At 41.6% G+C, this 24828-nt stretch overlaps 1 protein-coding gene across 1 annotated transcript in view; it reads right to left on the reverse strand.

Annotated features, from left to right (window-relative positions):
- Positions 1 to 15361, reverse strand: part of best2 (bestrophin 2) — a 28048-nt gene extending 12687 nt beyond the window's left edge. Inside the window, exons 1-4 of the mRNA XM_060899558.1 lie at positions 15210 to 15361; positions 13623 to 13717; positions 13287 to 13520; positions 12827 to 12981 (exon numbers count right to left, since the gene is read on the reverse strand). Of these exons, the coding sequence (XP_060755541.1) occupies positions 12827 to 12981; positions 13287 to 13520; positions 13623 to 13717; positions 15210 to 15361 (636 nt within the window). The remainder of the gene's footprint in view (positions 1 to 12826; positions 12982 to 13286; positions 13521 to 13622; positions 13718 to 15209) is intronic.
- Positions 15362 to 24828: the final 9467 nt, after the last annotated feature.

Genomic DNA, 24828 nt, shown 5'->3' on the forward strand with positions numbered 1-24828 from the left:
AAGGAGCTTAATATATGGCACATTGTAGTTATCATAATTTATGGGTTGGAGGCAGCTAAGTCCCCAAGTCAGGGTGTCAGTTATGAATCTGTGTGAACTGAGTGAATTCAGGTATTGTTCATCTCCAAAAGGCCACCCCAAATCCACCAGAATGCAGGAAATCACATCAACCAAATCCAAATTTTCTGGGGGAGTACCCCCATACCCCCCGGCAATGTATTTGCCCCCCCCCAAAAAAAGGTTGGGATGTCTGCAATCGCCAATGAGATCTTGGAGAATCCTGTGGAGTGAAACCTGATTCCTGGGTTGTCCTGTAACGCCACTTCATTTTAAACCTAGCTCAAAGTATCCCTAATTATCTATCCTGTTACCCTCAGGTCCACCATGATGGATTCACCAGCCCCATAAACAGGAAACAGTAACAACATTACTCATCAGGTCTATTATCAGTACTTTCTTTACTTCCTGTTGGACTAATAATGAGAATATACAACCTCAATTCCAAAAAAGTTGGGACAAAGTACAAATTGTAAATAAAAACGGAATGCAATAATTTACAAATCTCAAAAACTGATATTGTATTCACAATAGAACATAGACAGCATATCAAATGTCGAAAGTGAGACATTTTGAAATTTCATGCCAAATATTGGCTCATTTGAAATTTCATGACAGCAACACATCTCAAAAAAGTTGGGACAGGGGCAATAAGAGGCTGGAAAAGTTAAAGGTACAAAAAAGGAACAGCTGGAGGACCAAATTGCAACTCATTAGGTCAATTGGCAATAGGTCATTAACATGACTGGGTATAAAAAGAGCATCTTGGAGTGGCAGCGGCTCTCAGAAGTAAAGATGGGAAGAGGATCACCAATCCCCCTAATTCTGCGCCGACAAATAGTGGAGCAATATCAGAAAGGAGTTCGACAGTGTAAAATTGCAAAGAGTTTGAACATATCATCATCTACAGTGCATAATATCATCAAAAGATTCAGAGAATCTGGAAGAATCTCTGTGCGTAAGGGTCAAGGCCGGAAAACCATACTGGGTGCCCGTGATCTTCGGGCCCTTAGACGGCACTGCATCACATACAGGCATGCTTCTGTATTGGAAATCACAAAATGGGCTCAGGAATATTTCCAGAGAACATTATCTGTGAACACAATTCACCGTGCCATCCGCCGTTGCCAGCTAAAACTCTATAGTTCAAAGAAGAAGCCGTATCTAAACATGATCCAGAAGCGCAGACGTCTTCTCTGGGCCAAGGCTCATTTAAAATGGACTGTGGCAAAGTGGAAAACTGTTCTGTGGTCAGACGAATCAAAATTTGAAGTTCTTTATGGAAATCAGGGACGCCGTGTCATTTGGACTAAAGAGGAGAAGGACGACCCGAGTTGTTATCAGCGCTCAGTTCAGAAGCCTGCATCTCTGATGGTATGGGGTTGCATTAGTGCGTGTGGCATGGGCAGCTTACACATCTGGAAAGACACCATCAATGCTGAAAGGTATATCCAGGTTCTAGAGCAACATATGCTCCCATCCAGACGACGTCTCTTTCAGGGAAGACCTTGCATTTTCCAACATGGTAATGCCAAACCACATACTGCATCAATTACAGCATCATGGGTGCATAGAAGAAGGGTCCGGGTACTGAACTGGCCAGCCTGCAGTCCAGATCTTTCACCCATAGAAAACATTTGGCGCATCATAAAACGGAAGATACGACAAAAAAGACCTAAGATAGTTGAACAACTAGAATCCTACATTAGACAAGAATGGGTTAACATTCCTATCCCTAAACTTGAGCAACTTGTCTCCTCAGTCCCCAGACATTTACAGACTGTTGTAAAGAGAAAAGGGGATGTCTCACAGTGGTAAACATGGCCTTGTCCCAACTTTTTTGAGATGTGTTGTCATGAAATTTAAAAAAATCACCTAATTTTTCTCTTTAAATGATACATTTTCTCAGTTTAAACATTTGATATGTCATCTATGTTCTATTCTGAATAAAATATGGAATTTTGACATTTCCACATCATTGCATTCCGTTTTATTTACAATTTGTACTTTGTCCCAAATTTTTTGGAATCGGGGTTGTAGAACTCTTTTTCTTTTTCTGTTGTCATTTTGGAAATGTTAATGATCTTGGTTGGCAGAAATAAAAATGAAAGCCTAACTCAAACTGAAAGTTTAATGCGATAAAGTAAAAGGGTTCAACTAATTTAAATTAAACTACTGTGAAACTAGCATAAGGATTAAATTTGACTTTAAAGGAACAGTCCACCGTACTTCCATAATGAAATATGTTCTTCTCTGAATTGAGACGAGCTGATCCGTACCTCTCCGAGCTTTGCGCAACCTCCCAGTCAGTCAGACGCACTGTTACTCCTGTCAGCAATGTAGCTAGGCTCAGCATGGCCAATGGTATTTTTTGGGGCTGTAGTTAGATGTGACCAAACTCTTCCGTGTTTTTCCTGTTTACATAGGTTTATATGACCAGTGACATGAAACAAGCTCAGTTACACAAATTGAAACGTGGCGATTTTCTATGCTATGGAAAGTCCGCACTATAATGACAGGCGTACTAACACCTTCTGCGCGCTTCGACAGCGCATTGATACCTGCACTCCAGAGTGAAGGTATCAATGCGCTGCCGAAGCGTGCAGAAGGTGTTAGTACGCCTGTCATTATAGTGAGGACTTTCCATAGCATAGAAAATCGCCACGTTTCAATTTGTGTAACTGAACTTTGTTTCATGTCACTGGTCATATACAGTGGTGCTTGAAAGTTTGTGAACCCTTTAGAATTTTCTATATTTCTGCATAAATATGACCTAAAGCATCATCAGATTTTCACACAAGTCCTAAAAGTAGATAAAGAGAACCCAGTTAAACAAATGAGACAAAATATTATACTTGATCATTTATTTATTGAGGAAAATGATCCAATATTACATATCTGTGAGTGACAAAAGTATGTGAACCTCTAGGATTAGCAGTTAATTTGAAGGTGAAATTAGAGTCAGGTGTTTTCAATTAATGGAATGACTATCAGGTGTGAGTGGGCACCCTGTTTTATTTAAAGAACAGGGATCTATCAAAGTCTGATCTTCACAACACATGTTTGTGGAAATGTATCATGGCACGAACAAAGGAGATTTCTGAGGACCTCAGAAAAAGCGTTGTTGATGCTCATCAGGCTGGAAAAGGTTACAAAACCATCTCTAAAGAGTTTGGACTCCACCAAGCCACAGTCAGACAGATTGTGTACAAATGGAGGAAATTCAAGACCATTGTTACCCTCCCCAGGAGTGGTCAACCAACAAAGATCACTCCAAGAGCAAGGTGTGTAATAGTCAGCGAGGTCACAAAGGACCCCAGGGTAACTTCTAAGCAACTGAAGGCCTCTCTTACATTGGCTAATGCTAATGTTCATGAGTCCACCATCAGGAGAACACTGAACAACAATGGTGTGCATGGCAGGGCTGCATGGAGAAAGCCACTGCTCTCCAAAAAGAACACTGCTGCTCATCTGCAGTTTGCTAAAGATCACATGGACAAGCCAGAAGGCTATTGGAAAAATGTTTTCTAGATGGATGAGACCAAAATAGAACTTTTTGGTTTAAACGAGAAGCATTATGTTTGGAGAAAGGAAAACACTGCATTCCAGCATAAGAACCTTATCCCATCTGTGAAACATGGTGGTGGTAGTATCATGGCTTGGGCCCGTTTTGCTGCATCTGGGCCAGGACAGCTTGCCATCGTTGATGGAACAATGATTTCTGAATTATACCAGCAAATTCTAAAGAAAAATGTCAGGATATCTGTCCATGAACTGAATCTCAAGAGAAGGTGGGTCATGCAGCAAGACAATGACCCTAAGCACGCAAGTCATTCTACCAAAGAATGGTTAAAGAAAAATAAAAGTTAATGTTTTGGAATGGCCAAGTCAAAGTCCTGACCTTAATCCAATCGAAATGTTGTGGAAGGACCTGAAGCGAGCAGTTCATGTGAGGAAACCCACCAATATCCCAGAGTTGAAGCTGTTCTGTACGGAGGAATGGGCTAAAATTCCTCCAAGCCGGTGTGCAGGACTGATCAACAGTTATCGGAAACGTTTAGTTGCAGTTATTGCTGCACAAGGGGGTCACACCAGATACTGAAAGCAAAGGTTCACATACTTTTGCCACTCACAGATATGTAATATTGGATCATTTTCCTCAATAAATAAATGACCAAGTATAATATTTTTTGTCTCATTTGTTTAACTGGGTTCTCTTTATTTACTTTTAGGACTTGTGTGAAAATCTGACAATGTTTTAGATCATATTTATGCAGAAATATAGAAAATTCTAAAGGGTTCACAAACTTTCAAGCATAATAAAACTTTAATTCAGATTTCTTCATCGTTGAATGTTCCTCAAAGAGTCGTTTGCATCCTGAAAGTTGTCTGTGAAGGTTCTCAGTCATCGTAAACCATAGGTGTTAAAGAAGGTGCCTGGATTTGCTTGAAATTGCTGAGTTTCAGTCACATGACTTATTAGCGGTTTTACTGGAAGTGAAATAGCTGGTGATCTAAACGGCTGCCGTAGTGCAAACAACTACCGATAACTTATCAGAGTACATTTGTAATCTAGAAGCCATTGCTGGCTTTAGATGTATTCAGAAGGTTGCTATGTGCAATGGAATCGACCCCTACGGTCTGGGAAAGAAGGATTTTTCATACAATCTCAAAAACTACCCTTCAGTCGAGTTCCCCGACATCTCGAACTATCTGGTGTTGCAGACGTCCTTCTACACCGCAAAACACATGAAAGCGTGGAAGAGTATGGAGGCTTACAACTTTTTTGTATGTGGCTGGGTAAAGGACCTCGCTATCAAGTTGCTGCCCAACGAATCCTGCATTTTTTTTTGCCCGTGTAAGTGGGGTTTTTTTTAAAAGCTTTTTGTCTGCGTCTTTACAACGAAGCACTGCAAATTGAAGTGTAAACAAACAACAGTTGACTGATTCTGACTTGTGTTGGCTCTTATCTCTCAGCTAAATCATTCACAAAGATCATCAGAAACCCCTTTAAAGACCTGGATCTTAGTTAAACAAGACGGAGAAGTGATCACGGCGCATTGTAACTGTACGGCTGGGGAAGAATTTTGTCGCGACCTTCATGCATATGGACTTCGTGAGGAGTAAATAAAGAAACAGCTGGGGACTTTAGCGCTTCGGGACTAAAAAAAGTACCGTAAAATAACGACACATAGCAAGAAAGGTACTTGGAAAACACTAAGGACAGAGCTGAGAGGGAAATACAAACCTTTCACCAAGTGATCACTGCAAACTCGAGCATGCTTCGACTCGGCTCCCTTCGATTTCAGTGAGAGGTTCGAAAGCCACCTTTCTTGGCATCTTTTTGTGAAATCCTGTGTTTGTTCACCCTTTTTTATTAGTTCACGGCATGGGCGATTGCTCTAAGACAACGAGGGAGGCTCAGCCTCCTCTAAAAATGACGAACATCGTGTAGGATGAATTGCGCTAGGCTTATGTTATAGCCGACCTTATAACATTGCTATTTCAGATCCAGAATCATAGAAATATATGTGCTCAACCCAACTACAGTGCGAAATCATTCCCTTATAACTTTCCCCAGTTCGCCTAATGTGTGCATGAGTTTTTCCCCCTCGTGACGGCGCAATGCAGCCCAGCCTCAGTGGACTTCAGTGGCATTTGGGAGCTCTGCGCTTGTCAATCTCAAAATGCAAGACGATTATTGGACAAATACTGCGAAAATGCCCGCCCACGGACTCCCAGCCTCACAGTGGGAGGGACATGGCAGTTTCTGCGAGGAGACTGGTGATTGGTGAAAGCGGCCGGCTATTTTCTTTGATTGACAGCTCGTTTCAACTATAGACAGGCAGCGGTGAATTTCAGTTCAGTCCCATGCGGATTCGCAAGTGCTGTGGTGTATTGTAAGAGCTCAGCTTACATTTCGATTTCATTCATTACATACGGTTTCTGCCAGCTTTTTTAGTTTGTATATATTTTCATTGTAAATAAAGTGTAAATATAGTGTTGTCAAGTTTGCTATCTTAGTTCCAGAAATTTCGTTTATTTGAGTGACTGAACTTGAACTTGAGGGGGCTAGTCAGCTAGCAAGAAAGCTGCGCACGGATGCCAAGCATTGCTGATTTAATTTTGGCGAAGCCATTTGCCAGTCTTCCTTTCGAGGAAAAAATTAAAATTAAAGAGCAGGGTAGACCAATGCCTCAAATTGACTTGGTGAAAAAGGTAGGGAATAATACTCGTTCCTTTCAGCTCTCCTGGTACGAGAAAGTGAATTGGCTAACAGCAAGTGACCCACATCAACAACAGTAAATAGGCTACTTTAGCAATATGTCATGGATGGACCAAAAATATAGAATCTATTTAAAATGTTTATGCTGAGTATATTATATTGGAATATATATTTTTATGGATATGAATTAAACACAGCTACAATTTGGAAAACATTTTTAAACAAAAACACAGCCAAGAACATTTCACACTACAGACCTCGATTAAAAGTGAAGGGTTATCAAAATTGTCAATAAAACATTTCTCAGTCAAAATAAGTAAAATATAGGGAAAGTGTCATTGAATGAAATGTGTGGCACCCAGCTCTATGTTTGGCTCCCCAAGGTCAGTGCTTGTGCCTATTCCAGAACACTCTGCTGTTACTGCTGAGGTTCCTGACAAAGAGCTGCTTTCAATAATGATAAATTTTTAAACATGCCACAATTTTAAAATATAAAATGTTAAAATATATCCCCCCAACACCACCATCATGTATATTGGACAGTAGGCTAATGGGCCAAAAGAACCTGTTATTTCACAGTTTGTGACCCTGCCAACAATCAGCCAGATCAGAGGCAAGAGTATGGGCAAAATTGATGTGTTTTTTCTTTTTTCTTTTAAAATCTGGAAATATCGTAACCGACCAGCCTCCCCTGTTTGAAAGACTACCGGCCGCCACTGGTTCACGGGGAACCCTGAAGAAACTTATCAGTTTCATGGTTTGATCGATTCGAACAACCTAAAACAACACAAGCATAAGGCGTTTTTCATGCAAGCAATGCACCTTCTCCGTACAAACACTTCATCGACTGAGCTTTGGTAGACCACCAGCTAAAGTTTTGAATAACTAATGAGGCGGAAGTCATGTCACGTGAAACCCAGCAATTTATGAAGACGTTTCATTTCTCATCTGAAAGGCTTCTTCAGTTCTGTGTGACTAGTGGGAACTTCCAGGTATTTATCCTCTAATGGACCAAAAGCAACCCTAAGGAGAGTCGTTGAGGTCACATGGATCATTGACCCTCAGTCATCCTGTAGGTGTTAGGGTCACTGGAGGCCGGGTGTGAATGGTGTTAGCAGCCTAGAGGGTCGTTAGGGTGATCTGTGGTTCGTTGGCTCTCTCTGCAAGAGTATGGGCAAACTTGATGTGTTTTTTCTTTTTTCTTTTAAAATCTGGAAATATCGTAACCAACCAGCCTCCCCTGTTTGAAAGACTACCAGCCGCCACTGGGCTACATGCAGTTTTTAATCATTGTGAAATTAGATTAGCATATACATAAGTGTTTTTATCAATAGGCTCCAGTTATTCGGATATTCAGAGATGTTCAAGGTCCTAGGCCAGGAGTCTCCAACCCTTTTTTCTCCGAGAGCTACTTTGACAAAATCAATGTGGCCAAGTGCTACTCTACAACTATTTTACAGCATTTATCTATTGGCCTATTGATAGTCTTAGAGATACTGTAGATGTTACATCCTTTATCATACTCACTTGCAGTACTCATCTAAAGTGTCATCTAAACTTGTGGAGAGAAAAATATTTTAACTATAACTTTTTTGGTCCCTTTTTCCATAGTAGTCAAATCTGATGAGCACTACTAACATCAACTCTCATCAGAGAGCAGTAGAACTGGGATATTATCATTTTATAGTGACCAGACAGAAAGTTTACACAAATCTGTTTACATTTCATTTGACCCTTTGGAGAGCTACTTCAAAGCAGTTGGTGACCCAGCTACCTGTTGGAGACCCTTGACCTAGGCCTACTCAGTTTAGTTTTTTTTGGGTAGGCCTGATTAACTTAGCCTACCAAGGGAAATATAACCCTAGTCCTTACCACAACCACACACACAAAAAATAATCATGAATCAATCATTTCTTCTCTAGAGGGTCCACCCAAATAAAATGGCATGCATGGACAAGGAGCGCAAACGGGCCAAGAGGAGATGTCTACCTCTGGATGATGAAGACCATGCTTTACAAACCAGTGTGTCACAGTTTTTCGGGGGGGCACACGCATCATATCTCAGGAACATTTTGATAAACTCATTCTTAACTTCATAGTTCAAGGAATGCACCCACTCCACACTGTGGACAGACCTGAATATCAACAATTATTTAGTGAAATTCTGCCCTCAAGGCATTTGATGTCAAGGCGGACATTGGGGCGGCTGCTTGACAAGGAATACTCTTCCATGAAGAGTGCTTTGGCTGATGTATTGTCCAAACAGAGTCACATATGTACCACCACAGATGCCTGGTCATCAAATAATAGGAGCTTCCTTGGTGTCAGTATCCACTGGATAGATGAAGACTCCTTGAACATCCGCTCTGGGGCAATAGCCTGTCGTAGAATTGTAGGGAGGCACACTTTTGATGTTTTAGCTGAGATGCTTGAAGATGTTCACAGAGAATTCAACATAAAAGACGAGGTGACTGACAACTACAGATAATGGGTCTAACTTCATAAAGGCATTTACTATGTTCTCGGAAGTTCAGAGAAGTATCCAGGATTACAGACAAGAGGAGGATGAGGAGGAGGAAGATGAGGATGATCATCCCATCTTCATCAATCTCACAGACATCCTAGATGAAACACAGGAAGATTACAGCCTCCCTCCTCATCAGCGGTGTGCTACCACACCCTCAATCTTGTTGCCACCCGAGATATTGAGCATGCGTTGACCCAATCAGAGCCATTTAAAAGAGTATCGAGATCAACACTTGCCAAATGTCAGGCTCTTTGGAACAAGCAACACAGGAGCACTCAAGCCTCTGATACTATTCAAGAAAAGCTAGGCTGTCAGCTGATAGTGCCCATTTTAACCAGATGGAACTCCACTTACCATGCGATGGAGCGCTTGAATACTTGTATCCTAACAAAAGAACAAGAATTCTATGAAGTCTGTGAAAAGCTGCAGGTGGCACGGTTCAAGTCAACAGAATTTACGTTCATACAGGAGTATGTGAAGGTAAATATGATAAGTGTGCAAATAGTACAGTTTATGTCAACATGACAACCACTATAATAATAATAATAATAATAGCCTGAATTTCATATGGGATAAATAAAGTATGTAATAATAGTATTAATAATCATAACTCAATTGTATGAGTTAAATAATTGAACAATATGTGATCACATCACACACACATCACATTATCTCTAGCCGCTTTATCCTTCTACAGGGTCGCAGGCAAGCTGGAGCCTATCCCAGCTGACTACGGGCGAAAGGCGGGGTACACCCTGGACAAGTCGCCAGGTCATCACAGGGCTGACACATAGACACAGACAACCATTCACACTCACATTCACACCTACGGTCAATTTAGAGTCACCAGTTAACCTAAACTGCATGTCTTTGGACTGTGGGGGAAACCGGAGCACCCGGAGGAAACCCACGCGGACACGGGGAGAACATGCAAACTCCACACAGAAAGGCCCTCGCCGACCCCGGGGCTCGAACCCAGGACCTTCTTGCTGTGAGGCGACAGCGCTAACCACTACACCACCGTGCCGCCTACAATATGTGATGTAACATTAATATTTTTATTTGTCTGTACTCCAAGGTTATGATGCCTTTGGCCAAGGCTGTTGATGTGTTACAGTCTGACCGAATGGGTTTCCTGGGAGTGTTGGTGCCAACCATTTCAATTCTACTTGAGAAGATGGAACAGATGAAGTGGGAGAGCCAACTTCATCATTGTAACCCCCCTGGTAGATGCCATCATCAGTGGGATTAAGAAAAGGTTTGAGTACATTTTTCAAGATGCCAGGTTGCTCACAGCCACTGCAGTTCACCCAATGTTCAGACTGACCTACATCCCCAGTGACAAGAAGACTCAAGTTGCGTCAGACCTGAAAGCAGAAGTACACCTGCTTCAAACCCAGTCTTCAGGTCACATGCAAACAGATGAGGACAACACAACTGATGATGGTGATGAGGTAACAGGGTACTTCCCATCCCTGAGATCAGCCACAAAGCTGAATGAAGTGGACTCCTACTTGCAGTCATCTGAAACCAAACTTGTAAATGCATTCCAAAACCTGCCACTGATGAAAAAGGTCTTTCTTAAATACAACACAGGGGTCCCAGCAAGTGCAGCATGTGAAAGACTGTTTAGCGTAGGAAAAGATATTTTCAGACCAAAGAGAAACCGCCTTTCTGATGCCACTTTTGAAAAGCTTCTCTTGTGCCGTGTAAACAAACACCTCTTGTTAGAACAATAAGGGCCCAGCCATGCGACATAACCCCCCTCCCATACCCCAGCACTAAAACATGTATTTGAGGACTTTGATTCTCATTTCAGCTTGGACCAGTTCATTTACTATTGTCCCAGTGATCACTCTCTGAGCCATGCTTTATAATCATGGTGTTAGATATTATGGTTTCCTTAAACACAGTTTAACACGGTTCTTAAACACGAAGTTCATTTGTAACTTGAATAGACTTAATTGGGGTCTGAAGAAGTTTTCTCGTTAAGGGAGGCCCTGAGGAGATAAGATGCCTGTTAATATGGTTTTGATTTCCCTAGAAATTTTAAATTGGTCAATTTAAACCTATAGCCATGTCTTGCCCATAGAACACTACACAGTAGCTTTAATTTGGTACTAAATAGTTTGTTTCCTAGAGTACTGGTTTACCTAATAGTAGGCCAATAACTGTTTTGTTTTATTCCCAGCAGTAAGCATGGTAGCTTTTATTTATGTCTCAATGCTTCACATAATGCACTGTCTACACTGTGTTAGATCATGGGCTTTTCTTCAATAAATGTTTTAACCAGTGTATCTATCTGACTGTCATTTTGCACTGATCTGGCATTAGGTTGGTACAACGTGAAGTAACTTCTGATGTAGTTAAAGTGCTGATGACACGAACATGACTCTATGCAATTTCTTAAATAAACTATACAACATGGCAAACATGTTAGATTTCTGTTATAATTACGTGAAAAGAAGCTGTTGTTACGCGAATATCCAACTTTTAATTGCACAGTGCAAGAAAACTGGGTCCGTGGCTCGCGGCCATGTTGTGACGTCAGCGGAAGAACACGCTGCGGTTCACTGGCTGTTCTACTCTGGTTCTACTCAATGGAAATGGCGCATGAAAACGCCGGTGAACTCTCTAGTGCTAGCTCTTCCTCTTCTGGGAGTCTAGAATTGTGTTGATCTCTTCCGAATAGAATCTATGATAGCCTACCCTCTTTACCCTTTGCCTCTCGTTGCTAGGCGGCAGTTACATGAAAGCCGCAAGCTTTCACAAGCAAATACATGACTGATATCATGCCGACTTTATGATTACATTTATGATTATCATGTAGAATCTATAGCTCTACGTACCTTTATCTTATGTCGTTTCACAACACACATTCTGACAGGAGGACTGTCTTTGGATCGGGCATAGCTACTAGTAGACCCCCTCCGGAATACTGGCAGTGTTGCCAGATTGGGAGGTTTCCCGCCCAGTTGGGCGGTTTCAAGTGCATTTTGGTGGGTTTTGAACATATTTTGGGCTGGAAAACTTCAGCAGTATCTGTTGCCAGGAAGTTGTAGGAAGAGCTGTTGCCAGATACTGCTGAAGTTTTCCAGCCCAAAATATGTATCTGTTGCCAGATACTGCTGAAGTTTTCCAGCCCAAAATATGTTCAAAACCCACCAAAATGCACTTGAAACCGCCCAACTGGGCGGGAAACCTACCAATCTGGCAACACTGTGTAGGCACTGCTGATGGTAGTAACACACGTTTGTGCTGAACTGAACACCCAAGAGATTCTTTTAAGCTGGGAAGGGTGTCAAAACAATCCAAATCGAAGTGTTCAGAGCACAGGACGGATGTTGGTGAGGGCTCCCACTTGTCACGAGTGCGCCTGACTTGCTTCACCCACTTCGTATGCAGCTCGGGATCTCTAGGAAACTTGAATAAACTTACCCCATCCTTGTGGGTTTTGGAGCAAAAGCCGGCAACAGAACGCGAAGGCATAATAACTATATATATACAGTATATATATATATATATATACAGTATATATATATATATATATATATATATATATATATATATATATATATATAAAATGTATAATAATGTATAATAAAAATACTAATAATGATAAACTGAACACCTGTCACATCAACAACAAACTGGTAAGTTAGGAGGAAGGTTCTTTCGCTGACGTCATATAGCTCCTCCTCCTCCTCCTGGGTGCTGCAGCCCCGTCAAATCTGCCCAAATAGCCGCGTTTTTTATCATAACTTGTAAAATAGGCGCCTTCGTGAATTAATATATGGATCATCGAGAATTACTTTTTATGTTATAAAACATCGCCAAAGATGTCAAAAACGTGTCATCAGCACTTTAAACTACTTTTGCCATATTTGTGTAACTTAGCTTGCTATATTTCTATGGGTGGTAGCTTTTGTGTAGTGAAGCTTAATTTATTGTTGAGTAACTGATAGCTTAGCTCACTACATTTTACAAGTAGCTTGCCCAACACTTGAAATGATTACCTCCATCAGCAGTTTATAAGTGTTATTGTCTTTGATTCGGCCTTCACATCGAGCCACGGCGGCCAGGTTAGTGAACCACACACACGGGATCCAGTATTTATTATAGGGAGAGTGCAGACTCTCAAACTTCTTCCTCTCCTCCCGTGTCATAAATCCTAGAGAGAGATAGAGAGAGAGATTGGTGTATTTTCCTGCCTTAACACTCCTAAAGAAGAACTCCAGTTAATGACCAAGTTACTAAGGGAATGACTTGGACATAACCAATAAGTGCTGCATAGATCCCCTTAAACATTTCTCTTAGATAAGGGGTTATTAGGTACAATAAAATAAAAAATTAATAGAGGATGAGCTCTTTGAGCTCATAACCAGGATCACAAACACCTTGATAAGACCCAAGTTTACTCCTAATTTAATTTTACTCATGTTCACAGACCCCCTCATCTTCATATTTCAGGCTTACCCGCCTCCACCACATGGTCCATGGTGGGAAAGCGCTTGAAGACGGCGGTGCTGATGGAGCGCAGGATGAGCAGAGCAGACAGACTGGTGTAGCGCATGAGTGTGCGCCGCAGCAGTCTTCCACGCTCGTCCTCGCCCTGTACGCTGCCCGAGAGCACGCACATCACCCGGTCCGGCAGCGGGATCGACGTGTACTGACTCCACCAGCGGTTCAGTATCACGGTCACGTAGAAACCTGCATGGATTTACAACATGAATGTGTAGAAACACCATTGCATCGTATCCACTATGTAAGTTTCTAGTGTGTATAAGAATGTAAATAAATCAATACTGATACCCAAGACGAAAGACATTGGGATGAGGCTGGCGTAATGGTTACAGTAAATTGAGAGCTTTTCAAAGTATCTCTTCTGCTCATCCGTAAGAAAGAATCTGGGAAAGATACTGTACATATGAGTAAACTGTACTGTACCACTGTGCTAGTGCCAACTAAGTGGTTTTGCCAACCATACTGTCCCAAATTCCCAACCACGCTGTCCCAAATTCCTGATCTATCCCAAATTCTCAACCATGCTGTCCCAAATTCCCAATCTATTACAAATTCCCAACCATGCTCTTAAATTCCCAATCTATACCAAAATTCCCAAACAATCGATCCCAAATTCCCAACCACGCTGTCCCAAATTCCCGATCTATCACAAATTCCCAACCATGCTGTCCCAAATTCCCGATCTATCCCAAATTTCCAACCACGCTGTTCCAATTTCCCCACCACTGTTCCAAATTCCCAGCCACTGTTCCAAATTCCTAACCATGTTCTCAAATTCCCAAGCTATACCAAATTCCCAAACAATCGATCCCAAATTCCCAACCATGCTGTCCCAAATTCCTGATCTATCCCCAATTCCCAATCACACTGTCCCAAATTCCCCACCACTGTTTCAAATTCCCAATCTATTACAAATTCACAGCCATGCTCTCAAATTCCCAATCTATACCAAAATTCCCAAACAATCGATCACAAATTCCCAACCACGCTGTCCCAAATTCCCGATCTATCCCAAATTTCCAGCCACACTGTCCCAAATTCCCAACCACACTGTTCCAAATTCCCCACCACTGTTCCAAATTCCCAGCCACTGTTCCAAATTCCCAACCATGTTCTCAAATTCTCAAGCTATACCAAATTCCCAAACAATCGATCCCAAATTCCCAACCATGCTGTCCCAAATTCCTGATCTGTCCCCAATTCCCAACCACACTGTCCCAAATTCCCCACCACTGTTTCAAATTCCCAATCTATTACAAATTCACAGCCATGCTCTCAAATCCCCAATCGATCCCAAATTCCCAACCATGCTGTCCCAAATTCCCAATCTATCCCAAATTCCCAATCTATACCAAATTCCCAAACATGCTGTCTCAAACTCCCAATCGATCCCAAATTCCCAACCATGCTGTCCCAAAGTCCCAAACCTGCTGTTCCATGTTCCCAACCATTCTGTTCTGCATTCCCATATACGCTGTCCTGAATACCTATCCATTGTGTCCCAAATTCCCAAAACACACTGTCTAAAATGTCCAAACACATGACCTCAAATTCCTAACCATACTGCTCTTAATTCTTAAATGTCATTAATGGTGGTTTCCAACCAGTCTAAGCTAAGCCCTGGTTCTATAGAATATAATATAAAAAATTTTCCTTCATATGTAGTGAATCATCACCTTGAGGATTTCAGAAATTTTTCTTGTATTGAGCTATTTTATTTTAGAATAAAACAAGAAAAACTGGCATGAATAAAATTCCAGAATTCAAAACGGTCCCAATTCAGCCTACTTGTTAGTTACATTAAACCAATAGCTTTGAGCATTTTATGAGTGAATGGGTCCATAACTGCTGTCCCTTGTTTAATAGGCTACTCACCTGTACGTGATGCTGATAGCAGTGTACATGGCAAAAAAAGCCAGAAACTCCTTGTAGAGAACTTTATAGATGCTCCCCTTCCAGGCCAGCAGTAGCTTGGAGAAGCCGCAGAAGCGCGCGTTCGCCACACATGCCGTGTACGTTACTGTCATATCAGGGTTCTCTGCTTCCTACTGGGGTTCTGCTAGGAACCCTGTCTGAAATGCAAACTCTATTCTGTAGGGTTCTACATCCAGGATGTAAGGGTTTCCTCAGAGACTGCAGAACCCTTAACCTCAGTGTCTCTCAAAAAACCACTGGATCTCTATTCTGAGAAGAAGAAATCGCACAAAGAAAGTGGATGTGACCAAATTATGCATGCCACCTCTGCAGTTTTAGGCTACAAAAAGTCTTTATTTTATAGCCCTGACATAAGCAAAGACAGCGCCTCTGATTGGCTTTTAGATCTCAGTCTGTCCAGGAGCTCTGGGATAAATCTGCGTTCTAAGGAGAATGGAGCTCATTAATACAGAATCCCGCTGCTCGGAGCGCCAATTCGTTCTCTTCATTGAGATGTTGGTTACGAGTCATTTCACCGAATCGATTCTTTGTAAAAGCAAAACAAATTTGTCAAAACAAATAAAGCTCAAAGTGGTTTACCAGAAATAATGAAGTCAAAAATAAATAAAGATTAAACTACATTAAAAATGGGTTTGATTCACCTACTACAGTTGTCAAATGAAAATGCTGACTCAAATGAGTCATTCAAAAAGAACCAATTCCTTCATGAATCGTTTATTTCTCTTCTCATCTCAGGGCTGATGAAATGCGAGCGATGGAGCGGTAAACAAGAAGCACTCATGTGTGGAGATTACTAGAGATGAATGACATGCACAAACATTGTACTGTTTATAGAGATACAGATTAACGCTTAATATGTGACATAGTTAAACTTATTATATCCAAATTATTTGTGTGTTAAATGATGTAAATAAATATTGTGATTCATCCAAAACCCAGACAGAAACCCTCAACTTGAGTGTGTGAGGCTGAGCCAGAGGATATCATGCATGTCTGTGAAGGTTCTCAGTCATCCAGGTCATAGTAAACCATTGGTGCTAAAGAAGGCAACTGGACTTGCTTGAAATCCTTGAAGACGTTTCACCTCTCATCCGAAAGGCTTCTTCAGTTCTGTCTGACTAGTGGGGAGTTCCAGGTATTTATCCTCTAGTGGACCAAACCGCTTCACAGGTGCATGGTTCAACACAGGAGAGCCAGTTCCTCAGGCCAGGACTCTACAGTCCATCTTCATCTCAATAAGAAAGGACACTCATTTCAGGACTGCAATGTACCTGCCAGAGAAGTCCGGTGGTTTGAAAGAGGAGTAAAGAAGCCATCTTTGTCAATCTGGAACGACCATCACTGAACAGACGAGGTGGTCTGAGGCCCTGTCCACACGGCAACGGATTCAGGTGAATCTGATAAAATTGTTTATCGTTTCGGCCTGGTGTCCACACGGCACCGGCGTTTTGGGTGCCCCAAAACGAAATCTTTTGAGAACGGGTTCCAGAGTGGAAAGATCTGGCAACGGCGCCGTTGTGAAGTCGTCTGGATGAGTAGAACGGATTTGTTTACGATGACGTCACAACCACATGACTGTGAGTGCTTAATGCCGGATAGAAGTGTAACGAACTCAGTGCGAGTTGTCAATAAATCAAACAATCCCGCCAGCAAAAATAGGGAAAAAAAGGAGCGATCTCACCTCTTCAGATGTTGGTTTAAGTCCGACAATACATTCCTCAAAAGGGGCGTAGAAGAACAAAGTAATCCATCAACGTGTAGCATTCAATTTATTCCGGACCATTAAAGAATTCTGGAGGATATCAGAATGTTGGCAGCTTCCATCTACCCCCATTCATTCCTCTTTCCGCGTTTCCATTCAAAAACAAGCACGTGATTTAAAGGGAAAGGATAGGGAGTGAGAAGGTGTGTTCGTGTGACAGTGACAGGGAAGAACCTTCCGTGCATGCGTCATACTTCTATTGTTCTGGTGTCTCCAATGGGACCGTCTTACAGCGCACGTAGCAGTGTGGCATGTGTATTGCATCGTTTTCAGCAAGCGTTACGTTGCCATATGTACCTGATATTTTACTGATCCATTGCCCATGTGGACGCGATATTTAAAAAAAAAATCTTGTTGCCGTTGTCATGTGGATGTAGCCTGAGACACCACTTATCAGCCCCCTACAATACAGTCCTTGAAACACTTCCCAGAAAACTGAATACACATCCACACCAAGACTCAGCTGACTCACATGATGGCAGAGAGAGCCAATGACCTACAGATCACCCTAATGACCCTCTAGGTTGCCAACACCGTTCACACCCGGCCTCCAGTGACCCCAACACCTAATGGTTACGAAAGCATGAACTAGTTTCCGCGTCATGTTTGGATTATTGTAATGCCTTACTGTCTGGATGTTCCAATAAGTGCATAAACAAGCTCCAGTTAGTTCAAAATGCAGCAGCAAGAGTCCTGACTAGAACTAGAAAATATGACCACATCACCCCCGTCTTATCCACACTGCACTGGCTCCCAATCAAATTTTGTATTGATTATAAAATACTACTATTGAACTTTAAAGCACTGAATGGTCTCGCACCACAGTACCTTAGTGAACTTCTGGTCCTCTATGACCCGCCATGCCTACTTAGATCAAAAGGTGCAGGCTATCTGCTGGTATCTCGTATAGTGAAGGCTACATCAGGGGGCGGAGCCTTTTCTTACAAAGCCCCACAGTTATGGAACAGCCTTCCAAGTAATGTTTGGGAATCAGACACAGTCTCAGCGTTTAAGTCTAGGCTGAAAACATATCTGTTTAGTCAAGCCTTGTGTTAATGGTGTTTATGAGGTAAAGGAGTAGATCTAGAGGGTCCTCAGACATAGAGTGTTTTGGTAAACTGGGATGTATGGATGCTGCCAGTCCCCCACTCACTTGCTCACTCGAGTTTGTTGACGGTGTAGTGGCTGCTGCTTTATGTCCCAGGGCTCCCTCATGCCTGAGTTACCTTCTGGCTCTCCCCTTTTAGTTATGCTGTCATAGTTAGCTGCCGGAGTCCCTGCTTGTACTCAGTGCAATATGTATACTGTTCTTACTTATTCAGGTGACATTGGGCATACCTAACAACCTGGGTGTTCTCTCTCCCCCCTCAAATCTGTCCCTCTGAGTTACATGTCAATCCTGAGATCGAGATGCTGACCTCTTCTGCTCCTTGGACCTGCCTGATCCATCCTGGTGCCCTGTGTCTGGTTGGAGTCTCATCGCATCGCCCCTGTTGAGGACGGACCCATGTGGACAGTTGAAAGTCACACCTGGAGGACGCTCTAGACACTTACAGTAATGCTTTTATGGCTGAGGACTACAGTTGACTTGCTAACTTTAGGACTGCAGTTGTCATGAACAGTTTAGCACTCAAGTTTCCATCAATGAAGAGTTTATAACATCAACGAACTGACTTCATGTTAAAACTGTTAATGTTATAGTCATGCTGTCTGTTGTTGCCCAAACGAGGATGGGTTCCCTTTTGAGTCTGGTTCCTCTCGAGGTTTCTTCATGTTGTCTGAGGGAGTTTTTCCTTGCCACCATTGCCACAGGCTTGCTCATTGGGGATAGATTAGGGATAAAATTAGCTCATGTTTAAAGTCGTTCAAATTCTGTAAAGCTGCTTTGTGACAATGTTTATTGTTAAAAGCGCTATAGAAATAAACTTGACTTGACTAACACCTACAGGATGACTCAACAACCCATGGGACCTCAACAACTCTCCTGAGGGTTGCTTTTGGTCCACTAGAGCAGGGGTTTTCAACCTTTTCTACTTTAAGGCCCACCTATTCATATTTGTAACAAGTCGGGGCCCATTAAAAAGATCCCCAATTATTTTGGCTCATCTATTCTATTAGAATCTAATAACCTATTGTAAAGCGTATTAGTGGGATGCAACATCTTACAGATGGGAGCCCAGGAATTAAATAAATGCAATAAAAACAAACTGTTTTTTAATTGTAGGTATTGTATTTAAAACTGTATGGATGTGCCAGAAGCAAAACCATGCCTTCTTAGTCAAATGATCCAAAAGTGGAGTCTAGTCTATTAACACAAGAACTTATTGCCATGTTTGTGTACAGCAAACAAGGAAGTTATTAAAACCAAGAAGTACACGCAAAAGAAGTGGATATAGAAACCACTCAATGAGATTAGATCCTTATACGCTAACAAAGAAGGATTTTTCCTACGAAAGAAAAATGTACTTGCTAAATTTGACATTAGTAGAATAAATTTTGATCCTATTGTCGCCGGAACTAAATACAAAGACAACAGTTATGCATACTATTAATTAACTTAATGTGAAGATAATTAACAGATAAATCAACGGATTTTAAGTTTTTTTTTTAAAGATTGTGTATATTTTTAGTCTTTTGTATTTGTACTTATTTGTATCTGTACATGCATGGCCCCACCAGCTCTGCCGATCAACTTCTCATCTCATCTCATTATCTGTAGCCACTTTATCCTCTTCTACAGGGTCGCAGGCAAGCTGGAGCCTATCCCAGCTGACTACGGGCGAAAGGCGGGGTACACCCTGGACAAGTCGCCAGGTCATCACAGGGCTGACACATAGACACAGACAACCATTCACACTCACATTCACACCTACGGTCAATTTAGAGTCACCAGTTAACCTAACCTGCATGTCTTTGGACTGTGGGGGAAACCGGAGCACCCGGAGGAAACCCACGCGGACACAGGGAGAACATGCAAACTCCGCACAGAAAGGCCCTTGCCAGCCACGGGGCTCGAACCTGGACCTTCTTGCTGTGAGGCGACAGCGCTAACCACTACACCACCGTGCCGCCGCCGATCAACTTATCGTGTTTAAATAATTATTAATTCATTCAGAGTTGGAAAATTATCCATCTGTTGAGTTCCTCGACATCTCAAACTACCTGATGCTGCAGACATCGTTCTACACGGACATGCAGATGAAAACCTGGAAGAGCATGGAGGAGTGCAACTTTTTATATGTGGCTGGGTTAAAGATCTGAGGATCAGGACACTACAAGATACAGTGGTGCTTGAAAGTTTGTGAACCCTTTAGAATTTTCTATATTTCTGCATAAATATGACCTAAAACATCATCAGATTTTCACACAAGTCCTAAAAGTAGATAAAAAGAACCCAGTTAAACAAATGAGACAAAAATATTATACTTGGTCATTTATTTATTGAGGAAAATGATCCAATATTACATATCTGTGAGTGGCAAAAGTATGTGAACCTCTAGGATTAGCAGTTAATTTGAAGGTGAAATTAGAGTTAGGTGTTTCCAATCAATGGGATGACAATCAGGTGTGACTGGGCACCCTGTTTTATTTAAAGAACAGGGATCTATCAAAGTCTGATCTTCACAACACGTTTGTGGAAGTGTATCATGGCACGAACAAAGGAGATTTCTGAGGACCTCAGAAAAGGCATTGCTGTTGCTCATCAGGCTGGAAAAGGTTACAGAACCATCTCTAAAGAGTTTGGACTCCACCAATCCACAGTCAGACAGATTGTGTACAAATGGAGGAAATTCAACACCATTGTTACCCTCCCCAGGAGTGGTCGACCAACAAAGATCACTCCAAGAGCAAGGCGTGTAATAGTCGGCAAGGTCACTAAGGACCCCAGGGTAACTTCTAAGCAACTGAAGGCCTCTCTCACATTGGCTAATGTTAATGTTCATGAGTCCACCATCAGGAGAACACTGAACAACAATGGTGTGCATGGCAGGGTTGCAAGGAGAAAGCCACTGCTCTCCAAAAAGAACACTGCTGCTCATCTGCAGTTTGCTAAAGATCATGTGGACAAGCCAGAAAGCTATTGGAAAAATGTTTTGTGGATGGATGAGACCAAAATAGAACTTTTTGGTTTAAATGAGAAGCGTTATGTTTGGAGAAGGAAAAGACTGCATTCCAGCATAAGAACCTTATCTCAACTGTGAAACATGGTGGTGGTAGTATCATGGTTTGGGCCTGTTTTGCTGCATCTGGGCCAGGATGGCTTGCCATCATTGATGGAACAATGAATTCTGAATTATACCAGCAAATTCTAAAGGAAAATGTCAGGACATCTGTCCATGAACTGAATCTCAAGAGAAGGTGGGTCATGCAGCAAAACAACGACCCTAAGCACACAAGTCATTCTACCAAAGAATGGTTAAAGAAGAATAAAGTTAATGTTTTGGAATGGCCAAGTTAAAGTCCTGAACTTAATCCAATTGAAATGTTGTGGAAGGACCTGAAGCGAGCAGTTCATGTGAGGAAACCCACCAACATCCCAGAGTTGATGCTGTTCTGTACAGAGGAATGGGCTAAAATTTCTCCAAGCCGGTGTGCAGGACTGATCAACAGTTACCGGAAATGTTTACTTGCAGTCATTGCTGCACAATGGGGTCACACCAGATACTGAAAGCAAAGGTTCACATACTTTTGCCACTCACAGATATGGAATATTGGATCATTTTCCTCATTAAATAAATGACCAAGTATAATATTTTTGTCTCATTTGTTTAACTGGGTTCTCTTTATCTACTTTTAGGACTTGTGTGAAAATCTGATGATGTTTTAGGTCATATTTATGCAGAAATATAGAAAATTCTAAAGGGTTCACAAACTTTCAAGCACCACTGTAAATCCTGGATCATTTTTGCCTGGGTAAATAGGACTTTCTGGGCTTTTTGTATGTGTCTTTGAGAAGTTTGTTAGGACGGTACAAGTTTTAGTATCAGGTGTAAACAAACCACAGCTGCTCGATTCCCAATCCTCCCTGCTCTTCTCTTCCAGCAGGCATCACAGATCCATATGACTTACCTACAAATGTATTCATTTATTCAGCCTGCTGTGCTCTCTTTCTGTGTGTGTGTGTGTGTGTGTGTGTGTTTGTGCGTGTTAAATGTGACAAAAATAAAGGCTTGTTGTTCTTAATTTACCCACAAATGTATTTATTTATTCAGCCTGCTGCGCTCTTTCTCTCTCTCTGTGTTCATGTGCGCGCGGGTTAAATGTGACAAAATAAAGGCTTGTTCTTCTTAATTTACGCACAAATGGATTTATTCCACTTGAAAAGTATACGACAAACCAGCTACCGGATTTAGGACACTACAACATCCTGAACTATTTAGTATTTGGCTTCAAACTTTAAAAAATTTCACAGCCCACTGGTTGAGAAACACTGCACTACAGGATAAATACCTGGAACTCCCCACTAGCCAGACAAAACTGAAGAAGCCTTTTGGATGAGAGATGAAACATCTTTAAGAATTTCAAGCAAGTCCAGTTGCCTTCTTTAGCACCTACAGGATATCACGTAGAAAAACCACAGAAACCCATAAAGACCATTTTGTCGGTTCATTAAATCCAACCAAATTATATCAACTGTCATCTGAATCTTTTTTTTCATGAATACTTCACCCTTACTGACCTTCATGATATAACACGCTGTACTGTTCCGACACTGCAGGGTTCCTTGTTTGTACAGATTATGATCACAGGATGAAAGGTGGCCTCTGCTGCTCCAGTCACTTCACATTTTTTTAGAGCCCAGAAAAACGTTTTATTCCAATCTTCTTCCGAACCTCCAAGCTTGTGCTTGAGACGTGGTGCATTTTAAGCAAGTGAAATATGAAAATTAAAATTAATTGAGGAAGTTTAAATTTCAGCGATGATCTCCCATTTACAGCATATTTATTCCAAGTACCATATTTTACAGACAATCCATTTTTCTATATTATTAATTTCCTGATGTCGCCCTACCAGGAAACAAAAAATAAATCAACACATGTAGCATCTTTCTCCTCCTGGTCAATCAATGCTCCAAGACCTATATTTGCATACAGTAACCTGATTGGTTATGTTTTATGACACAATAACAATTCCCGTTTCATCCTGAAGTTTATTTAAACAATGTTTATGATTAAATCTCTTTGGCTGTATAATAATCGTCAGCGAGAACAGGCTAGAGTATAAAAATCGTCGCTCGTCACTACAGCAATTTTAAATTCTTTCCATATAAAAATTTCTAATTTGCATATTCGTACCATCAGTTAACTGATTTGTTGCAAGTGAGATCAATTCCTCTCCTAACATAATTACTTTAGTTAAATGACTTGAGGGAAAAATTTGCCTCAGGATGGGTTTTAAACAGTTATTTACGCAAAACGTTTTCACTTTGTATTAAGAACACTTAACATGCGGGAAATATACAACCCCGATTCCAAAAAAGTTGGGACAAAGTACACATTGTAAATAAAAACGGAATGCAATGATGTGGAAGTTTCAAAATTCCATATTTTATTCAGAATAGAACATAGATGACATATCAAATGTTTAAACTGAGAAAATGTATCATTTAAAGAGAAAAATTAGGTGATTTTAAATTTCATGACAACAACACATCTCAAAAAAGTTGGGACAAGGCCATGTTTGCCACTGTGAGACATCCCCTTTTCTCTTTACAACAGTCTGTAAACGTCTGGGGACTGAGGAGACAAGTTGCTCAAGTTTAGGGATAGGAATGTTAACCCATTCTTGTCTAATGTAGGATTCTAGTTGCTCAACTGTCTTAGGCCTTTTTTGTCGTATCTTCTGTTTTATGATGCGCCAAATGTTTTCTATGAGTGAAAGATCTGGACTGCAGGCTGGCCAGTTCAGTACCCGGACCCTTCTTCTACGCAGCCATGATGCTGTAATTGATGCAGTATGTGGTTTGGCATTGTCATGTTGGAAAATGCAAGGTCTTCCCTGAAAGAGACGTCGTCTGGATGGGAGCATATGTTGCTCTAGAACCTGGATATACCTTTCAGCATTGATGGTGTCTTTCCAGATGTGTAAGCTGCCCATGCCACACGCACTAATGCAACCCCATCCCATCAGAGATGCAGGCTTCTGAACTGAGCGCTGATAACAACTTGGGTCGTCCTTCTCCTCTTTAGTCCGAATGACACGGCATCCCTGATTTCCATAAAGAACTTCACATTTTGATTCGTCTGACCACAGAACAGTTTTCCACTTTGCCACAGTCCATTTTAAATGAGCCTTGGCCCAGAGAAGACGTCTGTGCTTCTGGATCACGTTTAGATACGGCTTCTTCTTTGAACAAGAGAGTTTTAGCTGGCAACGGTGGATGGCACGGTGAATTGTGTTCACAGATAATGTTCTCTGGAAATATTCCTGAGCCCATTTTGTGATTTCCAATACAGAAGCATGCCTGTATGTGATGCAGTGCCGTCTAAGGGCCCGAAGATCACGGGCACCCAGTATGGTTTTCCGGCCTTGACCCTTATGCACAGAGATTCTTCCAGATTCTCTGAATCTTTTGATGATATTATGCACTGTAGATGATGATATGTTCAAACTCTTTGCAATTTCACACTGTCGAACTCCTTTCTGATATTGCTCCACTATTTGTCGGCGCAGAATTAGGGGGATTGGTGATCCTCTTCCCATCTTTACTTCTGAGAGCCGCTGCCACTCCAAGATGCTCTTTTCATACCCAGTCATGTTAATGACCTATTGCCAATTGACCTAATGAGTTGCAAT

Source organism: Neoarius graeffei, chromosome 18, assembly GCF_027579695.1.
Source record: "Neoarius graeffei isolate fNeoGra1 chromosome 18, fNeoGra1.pri, whole genome shotgun sequence".
Taxonomy (NCBI): domain Eukaryota; kingdom Metazoa; phylum Chordata; class Actinopteri; order Siluriformes; family Ariidae; genus Neoarius; species Neoarius graeffei.